Source organism: Halichoerus grypus, chromosome 6 (genome assembly GCF_964656455.1).
Source record: "Halichoerus grypus chromosome 6, mHalGry1.hap1.1, whole genome shotgun sequence".
NCBI lineage: Eukaryota > Metazoa > Chordata > Mammalia > Carnivora > Phocidae > Halichoerus > Halichoerus grypus.
Genome location: NC_135717.1, coordinates 149,230,052 through 149,245,424, shown reverse-complemented (window position 1 = coordinate 149,245,424; position 15,373 = coordinate 149,230,052). Strand labels below are relative to the sequence as shown.

General features: G+C 37.4%; 1 protein-coding gene across 6 annotated transcripts in view; it reads left to right on the top strand.

Moving 5' to 3' along the window:
* Positions 1–15,373, top strand: part of ATP2B1 (ATPase plasma membrane Ca2+ transporting 1) — a 126,233-nt gene that overhangs the window by 96,810 nt on the left and 14,050 nt on the right. For all 6 annotated transcript variants that reach the window (XM_078076405.1, XM_036097285.2, XM_078076404.1 and 3 more), the window contains exons 12-18: positions 717–954; positions 5,331–5,510; positions 6,171–6,258; positions 6,630–6,736; positions 13,015–13,206; positions 13,445–13,658; positions 14,094–14,305. In XM_078076405.1, the coding sequence (XP_077932531.1) occupies positions 717–954; positions 5,331–5,510; positions 6,171–6,258; positions 6,630–6,736; positions 13,015–13,206; positions 13,445–13,658; positions 14,094–14,305 (1,231 nt within the window). The remainder of the gene's footprint in view (positions 1–716; positions 955–5,330; positions 5,511–6,170; positions 6,259–6,629; positions 6,737–13,014; positions 13,207–13,444; positions 13,659–14,093; positions 14,306–15,373) is intronic.

The following is a 15,373-nucleotide window of genomic DNA, read 5'->3' as shown; positions in this document are numbered from 1 at the left end:
CTCCTCAGCAGTGATGGAGAGCTTTGGAAAATCACCAAAACAGAAGTTGTGCCCAGACACAGGAGGAGGCGGCCTCACCAAGGGAGAGGAGCAGAGAAAGGAGTCACGAAAAGGAAAGTTTAACTAGGGAAGTACATAGTGTGACTTTTATTTACTATATAACTAAAATTTTGTAGTTAGTGTCACTGAAAAATAAAACTATTTTGGCATTATCTCTCTCATTTCAGTAGAATGCTTACTTTAACAGTAAGTTTTTTTCTTTCATGGTTAAAACAATGTAGGTGGTGAAACAGCATCTCAGGTAAGGGGTTGATTAAACTTTCTACTTTAAAAGAAGACTATTTGTGAATTTTGTGTTCAAGTTAATGCCTAATTCTGTACCAGAATGGACAGGTGTGTAGTTTATTCTCCTCTGCCACTAGGGGTTCTTTGTGAAAATTTAAAAGCATTGCATTTCCAAGAGAGAAGGTTTAGAGACTATCTAGAGTAACTGATAAAGTGGAGAACTATCAAGTGAGAACCATAAAAAGTAGAACTGTTGTATAAAGGGGAGGGTAAAAAGCCAATGTGATTTAAGTCTGTGGAAATGCAACATATGTGATCCTCTAAATTCCAGATGTCAGATCCCATGATTTCTAGCCCTTCCAGTTCACTTAAACGGCACTAACCATTATTTTTGTTACTTACTGATGTTTGGATTCAACATTTCCTTTTAGGTGTTTCAAAATCTTGAGTGCTAATGGTGAGGCAAAAGTATTCAGACCAAGGGACCGTGATGATATTGTAAAAACAGTGATTGAACCGATGGCATCAGAAGGCTTGAGAACCATATGTCTTGCATTCAGAGATTTCCCAGCGGGAGAACCTGAACCAGAGTGGGATAATGAAAATGATATTGTCACCGGTCTTACATGCATTGCTGTTGTGGGGATTGAAGACCCTGTGAGACCTGAGGTGGTGAAACGTTCTGTGCTTTTTCATGTGCAGATTCTCTTAACCCTAGGGGATCCAGGCACTGACTGGAACCAGCTTTCTAGTAACATTCTTGGTGTTTGTGATTTTATTTCTTTTTTCCTGGGTGAATCCAAGACAGGTGAAAAAATAGTGCTTGCGATGTATATGCTACTTATTGACGGTTTTTAATTAGACCACTTCTCTTTGGGATCTTATGTACTTGACAGCACCATAACCTAGCACAGTGCCTTGAGCTGCGTAGGTTTTTCAGTTGATATTTGTATTAAATTCCAGATGCATTAAGTTATTTGTTTTCATGGTCTCTAGACCACCACTGTTGAGTAGAACTTTCTTGTGATGATAGTTTTCTGTATGTTGTTCCCACAGTAGCTCCTCACCACATGTGACTACTGAATTTTTGAAGCGTGGCTAGTACAACTGAAAAACGGAATTTTTAGATTTAATTTGAATTTAAACATCCTGTTACCTGATTTGACAGCATGCAACTATACACTTTGCTTTTTCTCTTTAAGTCCTTTATTTTAAAGTTTGTTTAGCAACTGTGTGCCAAGCATTATACTAGGGTATATTCCCTGGCCTCAAAGAAGTCATTCTTGGGTGGGAATGGACAAACATGTAAATATAACTCAGGATGTTAGTACATTGTTAGATTTATCCGGAGCATGTTATATGGGCACAGAACATGAGCCCCCAACTTTGTTTAAAGCAATAGCATCTTTTTAATTAATTCTTACTGTGTGCCAGATACTATGCCAACTGCCTTACATGTGTTATTTCATTTAATATTCACCTCTGTGACTTACTACTCTCACTTAACAGATGAAAAAAAAAATCGAGGTGTATAGAGGTTAGCTCTAGACCATAGAACTAATCAAATCTGGTTTTGTCTAAAGCATGTGTACTTAAAAGACGCTATGCTCTGTTAACCACTGAAGGGGTCAGGTAAGACTTCTGGGAGGTTAATTACCTGATCTGAGTCTTAACGGATGCGGTGTTAGCTGGACCTCAAGGGACAGGTGTAAGCACATTCTGAGCAAAGAAGCAACATGAGTAAAAGCACAAAGGCAAAAGCAGCTTTTGTTCAATGACTATCAGCTAATTGATTCAACACCCAATGTGTAGTACCAGGTACTTTTTTTAGGAACTGGAAATACTGCAGTAAGCAAAATAGTCATGAAGTTTATCTTCTAGAGAAGTAAGACAAACAGACAAAATGATAAATACTTGGACAGTATGCCAAGTGAAAATATATTCTCTAAGGAATAAGACTTGGTCCCTGCCCTCAGGGGCTTTACATTCTGGCTGGCATATGGGGGGAGTTGGGAGGGTGATAACCAGCTATGACAATTACAAGTGTGAAAAGGGCTATAAAGGATATGCTCAGGGTGATGAAATTAGGTAACTTAGAGAGACCACATTAGGAGATCTCTGAAGATAAGACATTTGAATTGAGATCTGATAGCTAAAAGGGAGCCAAACATATTAATAGCTGCAAGAAGAATATTCCAGGCAAATGGAACAAAAAATTCAGAGAGCGGGCTGAGGGTGAGAAAGTATTAGCTATTTATTTCAAAGATAGAAAGGAGGCTAATATGGCCGTAAGTGTGGACAAGAAGGGGCAGATAAGATTATCTTTGGTCTTACAAGACAATTAAGGTTCTGAATTTTATTCTAAAACTCAGTAGGACGTAATTAAAGAAATTCAGGCTGGGAAGTAACATAATTTGTGTTGTTAAAATACTATTTTGGGTACTGTGTAAGAAACAGAACAAGGAAGCAAAGCAGGGAGGCCAGGAGATTATTGCAGTGATCCCAGGCAAGAGATGATCATGGCTTAGCACTACATATAGTGTGGCAGGGAAGATGAAAAGAAGGGGATGATTTCAAATGGAGGTAGAACCAATAGGAATGAATCTGTTGGGTTTGGATATACTATTCTTCACATTGTTGAGGTGTCTGAAACATCCAAATGTATGTCACATAGGCATTTGGACCTACTAGCCTGAAAGTAAGCTAGGCTGGGATACTCACCTGAGGGGCTCCAGGAGATCTCCTGAGGAAAGTATAGCTCCACAATTAGATGTGTTACAGAGGAGGGACAGTCAGTCTCCTTGCATCTCTAGGTGAGTGGTAAATGACACTACCAATGGAATAAGAGAATCAGAAGCTGCAGCCTATTTAGAAATGTTGAAATATCCAGGTGGGTAATGTTTGCTAACCTTTGGTCAAAAGGAAACCAGTTTTATACATTGATTAATGGCTTAACTCTTACCTAAATGTAATATTAGATCAGGGTGTCTACAACTTTTGTCCTTTGGAAAATAGATTGCTGTTATCATGCTCTTGGCATTGATAAAGAGTTTCATCTTTTTTTAAACATGAAAGTGGCACTTAATTTTTTTAGTATCACAAAATGAGATGGATATTTTGAGACTAACATGAGACCATGTAATATAAAGCAGGCTTCTCTGTGTGGGTATGGTGGACTGCATTTCTGATACAGAGAATTTTGATTAATTAGCTATCTAGAATAAATCCAGCTTTATTGAATTTGCATAGGTACTTGAACAAGGTTCTCTTCAGTTTCTTATCTGTAAAAGTGGAGGTGGTTTGTGAGCTTTATGTGGAGGTATTTGGTATGGTTAGTGGGCCATTAATAAATGTTAGTTTGCCCTTCTTAAATATTATTTGCCACATGGTTTTAACCCAAGACCAGTTTCTCTGTTATTCAGTGTCCCTCTATTCCAAATGCTCTCAGGATACCACGTAATCAGTGAGTGCTTGGGTGGACAATTTTGGGTTACTTTTTATCTCAAATGAGATATCGGGATATATATTACATTTTATACAGCTAACCAATGTTTTCAAAATCAAATATTGATTTGTTTTTTAATGTATATGCTGTACAAAGACACAATTTTGTCTAGATAGGTCATGAAAGGTGCTTCCAGAGACATTACATTTAAACTATATTTACAGTAGAAGTCATAAACCTTCAGCCTGCAAGGCCAGATTTAGCTTTCAGTCAAATTTTCTTTGGACCGTGTGGGTGTGGGGATGTGTGTGTGTGTGTAAAGCATTATGTATTGAGAGAGCATACACAAATGTAGGTTTCTGCTTTCTCTTGAAGTGGTAGGTTTTGTCAACAATGGGCATTTATTCCACCACAGTAAAAAAAAAAAAAAAAAAGCTAAAGCCAAATAGCTTTCTCATTAGGCATTAGTGTTGGGTTCTGTGTTTTTCTCATTTATGTTACCCGCATGGCCCGATAGGCATTTGCATTTGCAGCCTATGCTCCGGAGGAATCAATATGGATTTCCTGGTTAGAGAAGAGCAGGAAGTATTTTCTAGGCAAAGGGAATTGCCAGAAGCAGAGAGACAGAAACAATATATAGATTATTCATCCATCAAGTTGTATCATAGAGAAAAATTCTAGATAAATCTAGAAATTATTTTGAGGTTCAAGTGTGATACTCTATTATACTAAGAACTTTGCGGCTTATAGTGTTAACAGTAGAGGAATCATCATGTATTTTTAAGAAAATCTATTAGAAAAATAATTCTATCAGGTATATCAGTTGTTTTACAGGAGGAACAAACGTAAAGACGGGATACCAGTTAGAAAGCTATTTTCAGTAGTTCAGGCAACAAGCAGGGGAGACAAGGTGCAGGGAAGGTTTGAGGTAGAATCCAAGGACTCATTGTCCTTTAAAGGTGGGTAGAGTAAGAGAGATTTGGAAGAGGTCAGATGACCCCTAGGTTTCTGTTAGGTAGATTTTAAAAAACATGGTACCCGTTTTGGACACCCAGATTCCACTGTCCCTTCTCTGATGGAATTATGAACCCAGCACTCAGAATGAGGTGGGAGAAAGATGTTGATTTGAAAATTAACTAGCACATACATGACAATTAAAGGTACAAGAATAAGTAAAGTAATTCTTAAAACATATGGAGTGGGGGGAAAAAAGTGAGCTACCCATAACCCTAAAAAACACACCAACATTTTATTCTCGTGTTGTCTGGGCAATAAAACTGGAAAGATAGAAAGCCAACCAGAAAAGAACTGCATAATGGTTGGGGAGGGGGGCATTTTAAGAAGCCTTTGGTAAATAAATAATGCAAACAAATTAAGTAGGATCACAACTGAAAATGAAGCCTGAACTAGGACTGTGGCAGTAGAAGAGGAAAGAAGAGATTACTGGGAGTAATTCAAGAAATATTGAATATGTTGAGATGAAAGTAAAATTGTCATTATTTGTAGGACTGTGCAGTAATGCATTATTTGTTCAGTGGGTTTTTTTTCCTTTGGAAATACTTATTTTCTTTCTTAATAGGAATTTTTCTTTGTAAACCAGGTACCAGAGGCAATAAAGAAATGTCAGAGGGCTGGAATTACTGTGCGGATGGTCACTGGTGATAATATTAATACTGCTCGGGCTATTGCCACCAAATGTGGTATTTTACATCCTGGGGAAGATTTTCTGTGCCTAGAAGGTAAAGATTTCAACAGAAGAATACGAAATGAAAAAGGAGAGGTAAGGGTTTCTTTAGTTTTTATATTGATGTATTTTTCATATAACATACAGAATATGCACTGTGTGTTAGGCATCACACAGGACGAAATGCAGCGTGCACCTAAGAAGCAAAAACACTAACATTTTAGGAGGTGAAAGAGACTAGTGATAGAGATATTTCTCCTAAAGGGAGTGAGCACGTCTCTCTTTTTTTGGTCACTGTAGGCCAGTTTCAGAAGTATAATATGTATAAGCAAATATGGGAGGAAGAGTTAGAAAAAGCTGATACAGAGCATATTTTAGGGCACCTCAAACTGTGCGCTTTTTATACTATGTTAAGGAGTCTTTATTTTCATAGGCAGTGGGAAGATTTTTAAAATTTGATCTTATAATGATATGTATATATAATAGTGGTTCTCAACCTTGAGTATGCATTAGAGTGACCTAGAGAGCCTTTTAAAAACGTTGATTGCTAGGCCCCCAACCCAGAGGATTTGATAAGATGATAGGTTTGGGGCCTTGCTAAAAAATTTGCATTTCTGACAAGTTCCCTTGAGTTGCTGATGGTGCTGGTCTGTTAACCACGCTCTTTTGAGAACTGCTGATACATATGCCAGAAAGCTAATTTGGGAATTATAAAACTAGGTTTGGGTACATTTTAACTTTCACAAACATTTATAGATTGAGCAAGAGCGGATAGACAAGATTTGGCCAAAGCTTCGAGTACTTGCAAGATCATCTCCTACTGACAAACATACGCTGGTTAAAGGTGAGTCGATTTTACAGTTACTTCACAATTTGTTAATACAGACATGTGTTCTGTTTCCTAAAGTGGTAATAGATATTGAATAATAGATTGGATCTTGGATATTATCTTTTCCAATAAAATCTAAATACATTTCCTTTTGACACCTCCTGTGAACTGTGTTTATCTTCATTAAAACAGGATATTGCTCCTAGTGTAACCTTAGTTTCTGGACTTGGTCCTTGTCCAACATCTCGGCAGTTTCCATTTCTCTCTGTTTGTTTGTTTATTTTTAACCTCAAGTCTGTAAAACTGGCTGGTCAGGGTACTCTGCAGAATCACCTTGTTAATTAAAGGGGATATTTTTACAGCACAAATATTTACTTTTGTTTCAGGTATAATTGACAGCACTGTGTCCGAACAACGCCAGGTTGTAGCTGTAACTGGTGATGGTACAAATGATGGCCCAGCACTAAAGAAAGCTGATGTTGGATTTGCAATGGTAGGAACTTAACCTGTTAAATATTCAGATGTAATTTAGTCGCTGAGTTGTTTGTTACTAGATTGCTGTTGACTTTATTTGAGAGCGAGCACACGAGTGGGGGAGGGGCAGAGAGAGAGGGAGAAGCGGACTCCCTGCTGAGCAGGGAGCCTGACACGGGGCTGGAGCCCAGGATCCTGGGATCATGACCTGAGCCAAAGTCAGGTGCTTAACCGACTGAGCCACCCAGGTGCCCCACTATTGATTTTAAACACTGTCCTTCAAGATTTGAGTGAAAATATATGTGCCTAAATTGGTTTATAAGTCTGAGTAGTTTGTAACCACATTCATTTGATGCAGTGAAATCTGGTTAGAAGATGACTCTTGAAGAACTCTAACATCATACATTTACCTTGTACTCTGCAAAATATATAAATACCTCGTATGATCTGAACCTTACAACAATCCTCTTAGGCAGGAGACAGGCTTTGAACGAGAGAGAGAGAGAGAGAGAGTGTGTGTGTGTGTGTGTGTGTGTGTGTGTGTGTAAGTTAAAAATATAATTGAGAATCTTCGTTCAACTGAAGATGTCTGTTAAGAGTAACTGAATGTCATCATTTCATATATGATAGCTATAATCCTTTTTTGATTGGAAAAAATCCACCCCCCCAGTCTTCAATTTAGATTTTTATTATTTAAAGTGCTAGAAAATTTCAGCATTTCATTATTATATTCTTATATTTTAGCCATAGTACTGATGAAGTATTTACTATAAAATTGGTGTCATGAAATACAGATGCTACATAAATGTTTAATGATTGAAATTAGGTTGTTTTATATCTCTGAATCGATTTCTTGTAGCTTTTCAGTGTTGGAATGAATCTTTGTACCTTCAGTGCCCTAGAAAACTTAAGTATTCTGTTTAATTTTAACTTAAATTTTTTTTTTAAGGATTTTATTTGACAGAGAGAGAGAGACAGTGAGAGAGGGAACACAAGCAGGGGGAGTGGGAGAGGGAGAAGCAGGCTTCCCGCGGAGCAGGGAGCCCGACTCGGGGTCCGATCCCAGGACCCTGGGATCATGACCTGAGCCGAAGGCAGACGCTTAACGACTGAGCCACCCAGGTGCCCCTTAACTTAATTTTTTGAAAATACAGGTCCTTAATCACCATTCTCAAATCTAAAAATCTGAAAACTGAAATTTCTTTCCTAAATTTGCAACAGACTCATTTGACTCCAAAACTTAATTCTGAACCCGTGTGTAACCAGTGTTTATTTGTATAATTTGTCCCCCTGATATTGTGCTGCTAAAATAGGGGCTTAGGAGAGCCATCACCATGGTGGCACCCTTTCAGGCATGAGAGGGGTGGAAAGAGGAAATTATGTGGGTGAAGTGCTCTCAGCCAATAGCTGTGAGCGCATAGATCCCCACCCTACCCTATTCCAGACTCATTACGGTTAGCAGCACATTTGTCTGAACTTCTGAAAACTTGTGAAAAAGTAGCTGAAGGGAGAAGGAATATTTAAGTCCTGTTCCTTTGGCTGTGGGCAAACAGGATCATTATTCACTATAGGGACACAAGATCACTGTCTGCTGCTCCTGATCATTTCTTCGGGACAGCTGACCAGGAAGGCATTTACTTACAATGCATTTTAAAAAATAAAACGCTTTCTTCCCAAAACTTCAGTGTTTAAGGCAGATGCTAAGGGCTTTCAATACACACAGGTAAATACAGTATTATAAATAGAAACAGTACAGCGGCTGCTTTGTTTCATTTTTAAGCCCTGAAGGTTTTAGGCCCATTGTACCTCCTTTTTAAGGTAGCACACAAAAATCTAAATGTTTTAAAAGACAAAGAATGACTTAAATTTCAAAGCACTTTTGTTCAAACTTGAGTTTACTTTGTGTATTTATTGTTTTCCAATTTCATATTTTAAAACTAAAAGACAAAATTATTTGGCTTGAGTTTTTAATAGATACCTACAAGAAATTGCTATTGATTAGTCCTTGTTAAATTTGTCTCTTATTTGCTGGCAGAAATAGCATTTTAGAATACTATCTATATATTTTCTCTCTATATATATATGTGTGTGTGTGTATGTGTGTTCTTTATATGTGTGTGTATATTTACACTATATATTTAGAAAAGTCAACATTAAAATAAAATTTTCAACAATAGAATAAGATTTACAAAAGGACTCTAAGCACATTACTAGCTTGTGAAGAGGTCTGGCTTTATCTCTATATAGCCACTCTCTGTAGATTCCTTTCGATTGCAAGCCTCCATTTAAAATATGATTATATTGTTTTATTATATTACATTATTCTTACCAAAATTGAGCAAAGCATAACATACAGATAGTTCTGTCTTCAAAGCCTGAATGCCATGATGAGTTTCTATACAACCAAATACATCTTTGGTAATAAAATCTTCCCTAAAGTAATTAAAATACTGTCTTTTTAAACTTTGGATTAACAAAGGATTTGTTTGTTTATTCTCCAAACATTAAGAAAAGCTGCTTTCAATATTCTGGTCTAGAAACATTAGAAGTGAGTAGTTACCTCCCAAAGGTTCAGCACACAAGGAAATAAGTCAGAGCAAAGTGGCAGCCAGTGAAGGACTAAACACAACACAAGGTGTGCATCCAGGCAGAAGAGTCTGCCTGCAGAGACTGGGAAAGGTGTTCTGAAAGAAGTGCCATTTGAGTTGAGGGACAGAGAAGAGGAGGTGGAGAAGTACAGTGCAGGGACCCTCATGAGCTGTAAGAAGTTGAACTTGTCTAGAAGAGGGTGTGCTCTTGGAGGAGAATGGGCTATGAAGCAGGAGGACTGACAGGCGGCACCTGCAAAGGGCCTTGAGTACTGAGATAAGGAATTTGTTCTTTTCATCCAGTAGATCAGCCCTTCCCAAGCAGACCAATGAGTAAAAGAAGTTTGGAGATTCACAAAGCAAGGCAGCACGCGACTCAGAGAGGCTCATAAAAAAGCTGTTTAACTTTTTCTGATGGAAGTTCCCCAAACTTACTTGACAGTGGAACTCATTTTTATTTGGACGCCAATTAACATCTCAAAATTACTTTTTAAATTTTGAAGGATTTTGAACAAGGGAGTGATTAGATTTGCATTTGAAAAAGACGGGGAATGATGAGAGGCAGGAAAACCTGTGAGGCTTAGATGTGTTAAATATGTTGCACATTAAAAGTAAAATATTCTGATTAGAAGCTAGAGGCTAAAATTTTAAATTAAGATTGTTCCCTCATTGAATATTTTTGAGAAAAACTTGATTTGAACTTTGTTTTTGTGTTTATCAAAACAGTAAATGCATTTAAAAAGTCAGGTCATTTTATAAGACTTACTACCTAAGTCCCGTACCACAAATTACTTCTTCCAGCGCATTTTTTTGACAAAAGGAAACCAGCTATTTTAGCTGTTTGTTTCCCTTAATTGTTTGCCTCTGTATATCTAAATGACATGATGGTGCTTTTTTATTTGTTAACTATAAAGCACTTGCTACTGACTTCTCGCTGAGGAAGATTAGGATTTTTATGGGCACACCAGGCACACACCACTGTCATCTCCATAATGCATACTGCACACAACCTGTCCTGTCATTCTGCCCCCGGAATTAGATCATAATTTCGGATAGACCAGTATACCGTCCTTACGGTGACTGTAAAAGCTGTTCTAAGCTGAGCTGTGTAGTCTACCATCATGAGTCTTACTTCCTTGAACAACTTTTTGTATTCCCTATAAATTGTCTTTTTCATTCACTTTTTTAAATCTATTTTTTTATTTTAAATCTATTTTTTTCAATGTGTTCACTTTTGTGCTTAGTTTTTCTAGGTACTTAACACAAATTCATCACCAAATTCTCCATCTTTCACATCCGAATCACCTGGCACTTTTACATTTTTACCTTAGAAATACCTCTTCCAGACCTTCCAACAAGCTTGAGTGTGGACTCTGCCAGGTCTGCTACCCAGCTGTCTGTTGTTCTCCATACCTGAGGATTTCCCTTTCCTCTTTCATGTCGGACCTCGTATTTCCTGGACTCGATGTCATTGTCTGTTTTGATGTATTCCCTCATGGAGTAACGCTATCTTCTCCAATAGCTTTCTGAGAAAAAAAGTTCATGAGAGTTAAACTTTTTCATAACTTTTATGACTGAAATCTCCACCCTCTTCTGACTCCTGATTCTTAATCTGACTTGGTATAAAAGTCTCATTTGAAAATCAATTTTTCACTGAGAATTTTGAGTTCATTCCTCCATTATTGTTACGTACCATTCTGAATTTTGAACCTTGTGTGTGTGTGTGTGTGTGTGTTTTTTCCCCCCTTCCTGGAGATATATATGTCTTTCCTTAATTTCCAGTCTTCTGAAATGTAATGATATTTTGTCATAGAACAACTCTCTACCATGAAATAAACTCATATTCTTCAATTTTGTGAAATTTTTTTATACTAGTCTTATTTCATCTCCACCATTTCTTCTTTTGTAACACCCACCCCCCATCCCAGTTCTTGAACTGCTTGGACTTACTGTCCTTTCTCTTTTTTTCCAATTTACCATACCTTTGTCATCTTGCTTTATTTTCAGGGACATTTCCTCAGTTTCTGTTTTTTTTTTTTAATTTCTGTGATCATATATTTAATTTCCAAGAGTTATTTTTGGATCTCTAACTTTTTTGTTCTTGTTTTAGCATTTTATTCATGTTTCATTGATGTACCTTTTACCGCTCTAAGGATTTGACTTTTTAGAATAGGCTTTCGTCTCTGCAGAGTTTGTGTCTCCATTTGCCTTTTGGTTTAGTCTTTCCTCAGATGTCAGGTGATTGATTCTTGGTTGTCTCTGCATATTTACTGGTGGAAAGCTGGAAAGCCTTGGGCCTGTGGGTGGGATTTGTCAACCAGAAGCTTCTCGGTAAAGTGATTTGGCTTGGCTATTTCACTTCCTTAGTGTACCTTGAATTGCAGTATTTTCAGGTCTTTTCTCTTCAGATGATCAGATTTCCCAGAAAAGAATCTTCAAATGTGCTACCTAGAGGGCACTCCTGAATACTGGTGTTCTGGGAAACAAGTAGAGAAAAGAAGGTGGTGGTCTCAATGCTCATTAAGCAGAGTTACCCTTAACCCCTTTTTTTCAGTGTAGCACCCCTACACTCAGCAGTGCTTGGAATCCCCCAGTTTGGACCCTCTTTGTCATACCCCCTCTGATAAATTAGCAGGCAGTCTTCTGCCAGGTCAGAGGGCATGGCAAATTGCCACTTGGCTGCATGGACTTGGGAAGGGGCCTTGAGGATCTAGCTGTCTTTTCTTTTAATTTTGTTACTAACCTGCAACACCCGTACAGAAAAGTGCCTGTGTCATAAATGTACAGCTGAATTGATTATCACAAGTGAGCAGACCTGTTCTTTGCAAGGCAAGAAATAGATTATTATCTATACCCACAGACGCTTCAGTCACATTGTCTTCTAATCATTGCCCTGTCTCTCTGTAAAGATAACCAGCACTCTGAAGATTACTTTTGTCTGTTTCCAAACTGTGAACCTAAGAATCTTACATATTTTGAGTCCACCATCCTTCATTCATCATTATGCTTTTGAGATTCATCTGTGTTGTTGTATATCGCTGTAGTTCACTCATTTTTATTAATCTACAACTTATTAATCCATCCCATTCTACTCTTGGTGGACATAGTTGTTTTTAGTTTGGACCTTCTAGGTACTTCTTTAGTGTCTCTAGTAGACTTTCAAGAAATCCTTCTGTTTTCATTCACATCTTTACCCCTCCTTCCAGTGCTACCTGGTGCTGCCAAGTACTGAGCCTTATGAAGGAGAGTCTGTTGTGCAAAAAAACTTAATTCTCTGCTTTCCCTCCTGTTGGCTTAGGATTCAGCTCTCTGCGGTCTGCCAGCCTACTTGCTGTTTGGTTATCTCCTCTCCAGCCTCTTAAGATTTCCTTACAGTATCTCCTTTCCCATTAACTTTGATTCTGTGAGTTTTTATTTTAATATATCTTTTTGTGTGACTCTTGGGGAGGAACTTGGGTTATGCCTCTGTGCATTCCTCGTTTGTTTTAAATCCAATTTGAACTTTATTTTCAATACCTTATTCTTTGATTTTTGCTTAGGTGGAATCTGAGAGAGATTGTAGAATAACTATTACCTTCTTTTATAGTACATTTAAGTCATTAGTCATTCAGTATAATGGTAAATTTTGGTTTGTCGTAGACTACCCTTTCGGATACTTGAAAGTTATATTTTAAACGTTTAGTCTAATTCACAGAATTTTTTGTATTAGGGTATCGCTGGAACTGACGTAGCTAAAGAAGCATCTGACATCATTCTCACAGATGACAACTTCACAAGCATTGTTAAAGCAGTTATGTGGGGACGAAATGTCTATGACAGCATCTCCAAATTTCTTCAGTTCCAGCTCACTGTTAATGTGGTAGCAGTGATAGTTGCTTTCACGGGCGCCTGTATTACTCAAGTAGGTTCACAGTTTTGTTTCTTTTAAAACGTGTTTGTTTTAAAGCAGAAATGTGTGTCTAATCTACCATTTTAAAGTACTTAAATATTTGAATAATCTGAAGCTTAATATTGTAGGTTAATAATATGAAAATGTAATCCTGTTCTGTTCTTTGAGTTTTTAAATACAAAAGGCTTCCTGAGAATTGCTGAGTCCCTGAATAGTTGTGAATGTCTATTAGGAAACCTATCTTTTCTAGGATTCACCGCTTAAGGCTGTGCAGATGCTGTGGGTAAACCTCATAATGGACACGCTCGCTTCCCTGGCTCTGGCAACTGAACCCCCCACTGAATCTCTCTTGCTTCGGAAGCCTTATGGTAGAAATAAGCCTCTCATCTCACGCACGATGATGAAGAATATTTTGGGTCATGCATTCTATCAACTTGTAGTAGTCTTTACACTCTTATTTGCTGGTAAGAAATCAATGCCTGATAAAGCTTCGGTTGTTTTTGTTCCAAGCTAATATCCCAGATGTTTTAATGTTGCCAATTCTTCAAGAACATAAGTTGTTCTGTTTCTCACTGCCCATTTGTCTTTACTTTCTCCTCTTTGTCAGTGGATGTTGCTAGGGAAGCACTGTGATAGATAGTGGGAGGAAGTAAAAAGAGTCCTGATTTTTTTTGTCCTGGCTCTGCCACTAACTGAGATATCATAATTTGGGGGCTTCAGTGTCCGCATCTATAAACAAGAGAGTTGTACTAGATAACCCCAGGTTTCTTCCAACTTTTCCTATGCTGTCAGTCGAGATCAAATAAAGGTCTGGCTGGGTTGTATTATTGTACACTTTTCTTGAAATGTTAAATTATTTTGTATGATAATTACAAAGTAGTAATTTTTCATTCTTTCAGGAGAAAAGTTTTTTGATATTGATAGTGGAAGAAATGCACCTTTGCATGCTCCTCCTTCGGAACATTATACTATTGTTTTTAATACCTTTGTGCTGATGCAACTTTTCAACGAAATAAATGCCCGGAAAATTCATGGTGAAAGAAATGTGTTCGAAGGAATCTTTAATAATGCCATCTTCTGCACAATTGTTTTAGGCACTTTTGTGGTACAGGTGGGTAATTGGAAAAGATAGTTTCAAATTTGATGATCATGTGGGAGATATTAGATAAACAGTTACCTTGTTCCAGAAGTTGTTTGACTGCTGCATGTGTGGGACTTCTATGTATTACCTTAAGGACACCTAAAGAAAGAGTTTTAAATACCACATGTCAAGTGAAAATACACTCTATCCTGAAATTCCACATATGAGCAGAGTATATTAAGCTAATACTATTTTAATTGCACTACTGATTCTGTGGTTGTGATACTTTACACATAATCTGATACCAGTTGTTCATTCTATATCATTATCAAAACTATTATAATTTTAATGTTATTTAAGGTAAATCTTACTGTTTAGCAGTTTCTAGTCTAGCTAGAGTGATCACTTAATGGCTTCGAGCAATTGGTAGTAATTGTATGTCTACGGTTAAGTTTATTAAATAATAGTACTTGAAATGAATATTCTAAAATGCATGTGATTCTGAATGCTGCTTCCTGAGTTGGTACATGCCAGTTTTTGATTTTGTAATACAGTTGACTCTTGAACAACACAGGGGATAGGGGCATCAACCCCTACACTCTCCCCACCCCAACTCACCCCTGCACAGTCGAAAATCTGAGTATAACTTTTGAACTCCCCCAAAACTCTTAATAGTCTACTCTAGACCAGAAGCCTTACCAATAACATAAATAGTCCACACATATTTTGCAAGTTATATATATAATTCTTACAATAATGTAAGCTAGAGAAAAAGTGTTACTAAGAAATCATAAGGAGAAAATACATTTACAGTACTGTACTGTGTTTACTGAAAAAAATGTGTAAGTGGACTTGTGCAAATCGTGGTGTTCAAGAGTCGCCTGTCTCGTCAAAACAAGATTAAACAGTGAGTTTTTTCAACCAAGGAATCAGTGATGGGGCTTGGTTCAAAATGAAGACTGAAGAATTTTAAACAGTTTATTCAGCCATAGCTTGTGTATGTACTCTAGGTACAAAAACCCTAGACTTAATTGATTCTGTAATAATTGTTTCTGTTTCAGCTTTCAATTTCCATAAACTTTAGGAGAAATGTTGCTT